Source organism: Eufriesea mexicana, unplaced genomic scaffold (genome assembly GCF_001483705.2).
Source record: "Eufriesea mexicana isolate 0111107269 unplaced genomic scaffold, ASM148370v2 scaffold124, whole genome shotgun sequence".
In the NCBI taxonomy this organism is placed as follows: Eukaryota; Metazoa; Arthropoda; class Insecta; order Hymenoptera; family Apidae; genus Eufriesea; species Eufriesea mexicana.
Genome location: NW_016908357.1, coordinates 2,263,632 through 2,269,527, shown reverse-complemented (window position 1 = coordinate 2,269,527; position 5,896 = coordinate 2,263,632). Strand labels below are relative to the sequence as shown.

General features: G+C 40.8%; 1 protein-coding gene across 3 annotated transcripts in view; it reads right to left on the bottom strand.

Annotated features, from left to right (window-relative positions):
* Positions 1-702: 702 nt before the first annotated feature.
* Positions 703-5,896, bottom strand: part of Hrb27C (Heterogeneous nuclear ribonucleoprotein at 27C) — a 31,064-nt gene continuing 25,870 nt past the window's right edge. For 2 of the 3 annotated variants that reach the window (XM_017911261.1, XM_017911263.1), the window contains one exon: positions 2,341-2,538. In XM_017911261.1, coding sequence (XP_017766750.1) covers positions 2,399-2,538 — 140 coding nt within the window. In that variant the 3' untranslated portion in view covers positions 2,341-2,398. Of the gene's footprint in view, positions 938-2,340; positions 2,539-5,896 lie in introns of those variants that run through there. The other variant, XM_017911262.1, reaches the window with a different exon arrangement.

Genomic DNA, 5,896 nt, shown 5'->3' with positions numbered 1-5,896 from the left:
GATCATTTGTACACTATCCTTTCCTTTTTCTCCTCCTATGTCGAAAGAAGAACCCTGACCTATCAAAGGAAACGTTCGCATTGCGTTTCCAACGTTTTCTCAACGTCCTTATTCGTAACAACTTCCAAGATGTACGAAAATATAGGTTCGAATTACAGCTAGTTCCGTAGGCATGTACAATTAATAAATACAAATATCCACTGTTAACTGCGCGTGGGTAAATAACGAAGAATACTTATTTTTAGCTCATTTACAAGTTACACATTATTCTAAACATGGACAAAGCCACTCTGGCTCGCATAAAACGCGTGGCAGAGGTGTATTTTCCGATCGCGTTAACTCGTTTGCCTCTCTCATGCTGTGCTCTTCTTTTTCATTCTCGAACCATGAAAAAATATATATCTTCCTTTGCTCCCACTCTCTCTCTCCCTCTCTCTCTCTCTCACACGCACACTCTCACTCTCTCTCTCTCTTTCGTTATCGTAACGTACGAAACTTCGTCGACCCCGATACACGCGAATAATGATCACCGAATTCCACAAGGGGTAGGTTTCGTTCGTTCGATATATATATAAATATATATTTATACAATATATGTACTTGTATAATCCGAAAGAACTCTCGAAGCGAAAGAAAAAAGAGGGTTCCAAGTAATACGCAAACTAATATACAACAGACAGGACAAATGAAAAAGTACAGGTGCAAAACGCAAAAGAAAAAAAAGGAAAAAAAAAAGAAACAAAAATGGGAGATAAAAGATTGAATCAAGGACAAAAGACCAGCTTGATTATTTAAATTCATATGAAAAATAACCCTTAATTATCACGGCCCGTTAAGCAGCCCGTTAAACGCGCGTTTCCGGTTCTTTTACCTCAAGTCCACAAGCCTCGCGTCATCCAGTTAGAAAAATGAACAGGACGTCTAGGAAATAAACTTCCTACGGCAGAAATTGAAAAAAACAAAGGATTAGGTTTCTTGTCGACTGATAAAACGATTTTTTTTTTTTTATTGTCGGTCACGACTACTAAATTAAAAAAAAAAAAAAAAAAAAAGGAGAAAAGAATCAAAGAATGAACTTGTTGCCCGTGCTTGATTATCTATCGAGTGATTTCGTCGCGGGATAATTAAAAGCACGTTAGCCATAGTTTATAATTTTGTCACTGGTTCGAGGTACATTTCCTTCCACCGCTGTAACGTCCTCTATACCTAATCAAATAAAGGTGGGAGGAAAATGAAAAAAGAGAACGGAGTGAAAAAAGAAAACTGATAAGTCACGTTTCCGAAGTACTTGATCGCTGCTTGTCGTTAATCGTAGATCACGAAGACTTCGATGGGTCGATACGTGGAATACACTTAAATCTAAAGCTCACATTAACGCTCTTCGTTTTGGACGAACAAATTAACGACTAACACGTTGATAACTTATCTTCCTAGGGTTTAAAAGTACCTCTCGCTTAAGTTTTACCTCATCGTCGAGAGTTTCCTCGGCCCATTTCCCTTATTAAAAGGAAAAAGCGGACTCTCGATCGATCTGACGGAAAATCGTGCGTGGATTTTCCATCGGGAAAGAAAAGTGGAAGAAACAGTAACTGATTCGACAGATCGGTCGACACAGCCTAGCCAAAAATGATCCTGTCAATTTGTAGGCTTCTTATCGAGTGATCTTACAAGTAGAGTCTATTTTCTAAAACCAAGTCGAAATACTGCAACGCGAACTCGCCGAAGACTATCCTCCTGACGTCGAGTTGCCCACTGATAGCGTAGAGAAATCGGTTCCTAGCGCCATTTTGCTATGCACCGGCGTGTACCTCGTCTTCTTCCTCGTAATGATCTCTCGTGACAACTTTCGAGAAGTTCTATCCTCCTGGTCCAGGTGTATTCGTTTCCTCAAACGTCTCCAAAAGTTGTGACTTCCTGCTATTAATCCCAAAAACTTTCCCGTTGCTCTTTCGACTCGAAGTGGAAAGGAAGGAGCAAAAATAACGATCGCTTTGTGCTTCGGTGTGTGTTCGCGAAAAGGAGAAAAGAAGAAAGAGAAAAAAGGAAAGATAAAATAAAATGGAAACTTTCGCGTGTCGTTACACCGTAATTTCTCTCAAACAATTCGTGAGAAGTCTCGTCCGTATAAAATAAAAAGGAAAGAAAAAAAAAAAATGAAAAAAGCGAAACGTACAAAAATGATCTTTGTCTCTTCAGCTCTGCTATAGCGGCCGTCGTCACGCGTACTCACGCATACACGCACACAGAAACGGAGAGTAAAATGCAGACAGGTGTTCCCGTGTTATATGCGAGTGTAGTGCAAGCGCAACATGTACGACGTAGCAATCGATGGATGATTAAGAAGGGAAGAAGCGAAACCTCGCGATTCCGCGAGAACTCGATTCGTTCGAGCGCATCCCTAGCGACGGTAAGGATGATAATTGTTGGAGCTGGACGAGGATCCCGTGTACCCCCTTTGGGGTCCACCGCCACTGTAGTTGTCGTTGGTTCCTGGGGCAGCAGGAACGCTTCCTGGTCTTGAAGGTCCGTATTCGGTGCCTGTTAGAATCGTATAAAAGAACGTAGTACTGTGTGCCAGGACGCGGCCCAGGAAGAGAGTGGTAGAGAAAGAGCAGTGACGCGTGTAATCGCGGACGATTGGGTCAGCGGGTCGCTGAGCACACGGGGATGATCGAAGAGATTGACACGGTGGAACTAGCGGAACGGACTATGGCAAACCGGCAATGATCGAGGGGTCCTCTCGTCAACCTCTTCGATGATCAGTCGCTGGAGTTTCTTGCGATTTTCGCACGGAACAACGGCGAATTCCGAGGCCACGCTGCGATGAAGGAGAATTCTAGGTCACCGTGACGAAATAATATTGCGGATTAAAGAAGAGGCGGCGCGTTAATGGAAAGGATCGACCCCCGAATTAATTGAATTCGATCCGGGTTAATTGAATTCGATCAGCGGCGCGCGCGAGAACCTTAAAGTAACTGAAATCTTCCGTTAAGTTCCGAGAATACATTTTATATAAAACTTGTAAAAAGAAAAAGGAATAACGTACTAATATCGATATAGTAGAATTATACTAGCGCTAAATATATAGTAGAAAAAAATGAGCAGAAAATGATCAGATCGTGCGACAAAGAAATAAATCGTATCAAAAATGTCTCGTAACGTGCAAGTAGGAAAAGCTTATATTACGTCCTTAATCATCTTAATCGTATAGTGCTTACCGACTAAACACCGCCGACTTAAATGTACGAGATAAAACCAAGAAGTTATACCATGCTCGTATTTCTCACCCGACTCTCTCACTCTCTCTCTCTCTCTCTCTCTCTGTCTTTCTGCCTCTCTCTCCCTCTCTTTCTCTCTTACAATTTTCAGTACAAAGTTTATTTCTTCTATCGCGGCCTTAATAATTAGTATAAAAGTACTTAGTACTATGTATCACGAGCGTCGAGCAACTTCGAGGCTAATAAAGGAAGTTCGCGATCGAGTTTAAACGGAGACCCGAGGGAGTCTCTCGACCTGCTATACACACGTACACGAATTTTAGCGCGTGCTTCCGGTTCTGAACAGCGCTCGAACGCAAAGTGCGCAGTTTAATGGAATTTAATCCGGTTTGGACACGACACGAGAAACGAATTAACATTATCTAAATCTCGAAACGAGTTATACGCTTTTAAATCCGAGCACACCGGAGAACCCCGATGCTAAATATCAATTGGAATTTCGCAGCATGCTAGTATAGCTTCTTAAATAAATCTACAAATCATCGATATATATCGCGATGCCACTCTCCGTGTCAGATCTACGTGCACAAGTTAAAAAAAGAAAAAGGAGGAAAAGCTTAGACATTACAAATCTAAAGTGGTCCCGTGGTAAAATTTAACGTTATAAGTAACTTAATAATGGATCTAAGTGGTAGGCCTTAAGTAATCTTAATTTTTAAAAGGACGCATGCTTACACGCCGTCACTTGCACGTAACTTATATAAATCCTTAATAGATAAATCGTCTTACGGGCTATTTACGAATCATCGTTCAGCTGAACGACCAAAAAGTCACCACTATAAAAACAATTTTCCTTAATAATGTATCAAAACATGGACGTGAATTCAGGCATAGGGAAGCAAAGAGGATGATGGCCAGCTTCGAAAACGATCGACTGCCTTCCCATGGAAATCTATCACCGTTTTTCCTTTCACCTTTATTCCTCCATCACAGCGCCGCCAATCTCTCTCTTCTCTATTCTCTTAAATATATTTTTTCCCGTTTTTCTTTTTTTTTTTCGTTTTTTCCCTTTTTTCTAAGAACCTAGAGGCTTGATCTGAATATTTGCTAGGCCCTTTCGTCATTTCTTAGCGCCTATAAGGGTGATAATTCGTGTGCTGGGTTAAGGAGAATCGTTGGGGACCTGGGGCTGCGTCTCCGTTCGGAATGAAGGTCGGACTTCCAGTTTCGGTGTTTTTGAACTTTGGGATCGGGGTGTTGTCTGCGGGAAATAAAGGAGGAAATTAGGTAGTGCGGGCCACCCCGAGAACACGCCCTTCGTCGAGCGTGAAATTGCGAATCGAGAGTGACGCAGCAACGCGAGAGCATGAATGGGAATTTCGACGATCTCGTGTACCACGATGGTAAACGCTTTCTCTATTTTCGTAAACTTAAAAGGCAAAGGATGTAGAAAGAAGAATAAGTATCGAAATGAATACGAGGATACTAAAGGGGCGAGTTACTGAATTTTGAACGTTTCGTTTGTCTCTGAAAAGAGCAAATGTATACGCGTTCAGATAAATTCATCCGTTAACGACCGAATAGAAACCTGATTGGCGAAAAGACACTTGGCCCCTGAAGTATCGAGGAACACCAAGTTACCTCGAACCTGAGCATCGTCGAATGATCTAATTTCGTAAGATTTGCGACACGCTATAGGATTACGAGTCACTGCGCGATTAATCTGCCAAATGTGTTTTCTATCTCAGTTTCGAGGAGGTGTGGTGAACATGTAGGGAGACGCGCATAAAACACTGCACCAATGGAAAAAGCTCGTCTCCACCGTTCCCGCAACGACGTCGACGGTGTGAAAGAAGAGTGTAAAAAAAGAAAGAAAAAATTCTTTGAAACAGTGGACCACCTCTGTTATTCCATCCTAGACAATAAAGATATTTAAGTTCACGTTGGAATCGTAACTAAAAAAAAAAAAAAAAAAAAAAAAAAGAAAGGAGAAGGAAAAAATTCGCTCGCAGAGAGAAGTAAATGAAACCGAAGAGGAACCAGTAAACCGAGATTCGCGAATTTTTGCGAACGAAATGATTTGGAGAACGGAAACAGTTTCGCGTGCTCTTTTGGAACTGATTGCAAAACAGAAGCGACAAAAAGAAAGTAGAAGGAACTAGTCTACAATTATCGACCAACAACTGTTTGAGCGAACGACAGGAAGGCGTGGCTACCGAAACAATTACGCGAAAAAGGAACTCTCTCTTCGCGCGCACTCGCATGCTCGCTTTCATTCGCACACCCACTCGTGCATCAAATGTTTCTCGTGTGACTTTTCTGATGAACTAAAAAAAAAAAGGAAAAAAAGAAAAAAACGAAGAAAAAACATTGCGATTCATTAGAGTTACACACATACCTCTTACACAATTGCTTCGTATTTATTTAGAAAAAAAGAAAAAATAAATAAATGAATGAAATAAAAAGAAAGGAAAGAAAGAAACAGAAAACAAAGGAAAACGAGAAATATCTACTGGTAATAAATTAAATGTGCAGTGTTTTAAGTCAACCGTTTGGATAAAATAAAAGCTATGAAATGAATTGCTCGATGCGAGAATTAATTTCAAACGATGGGAAAGATTGTTTGGTATTCGATTGACAAGATTCGTTTGTTTGTTTTTTTTTTTTTTTTTTTTTTT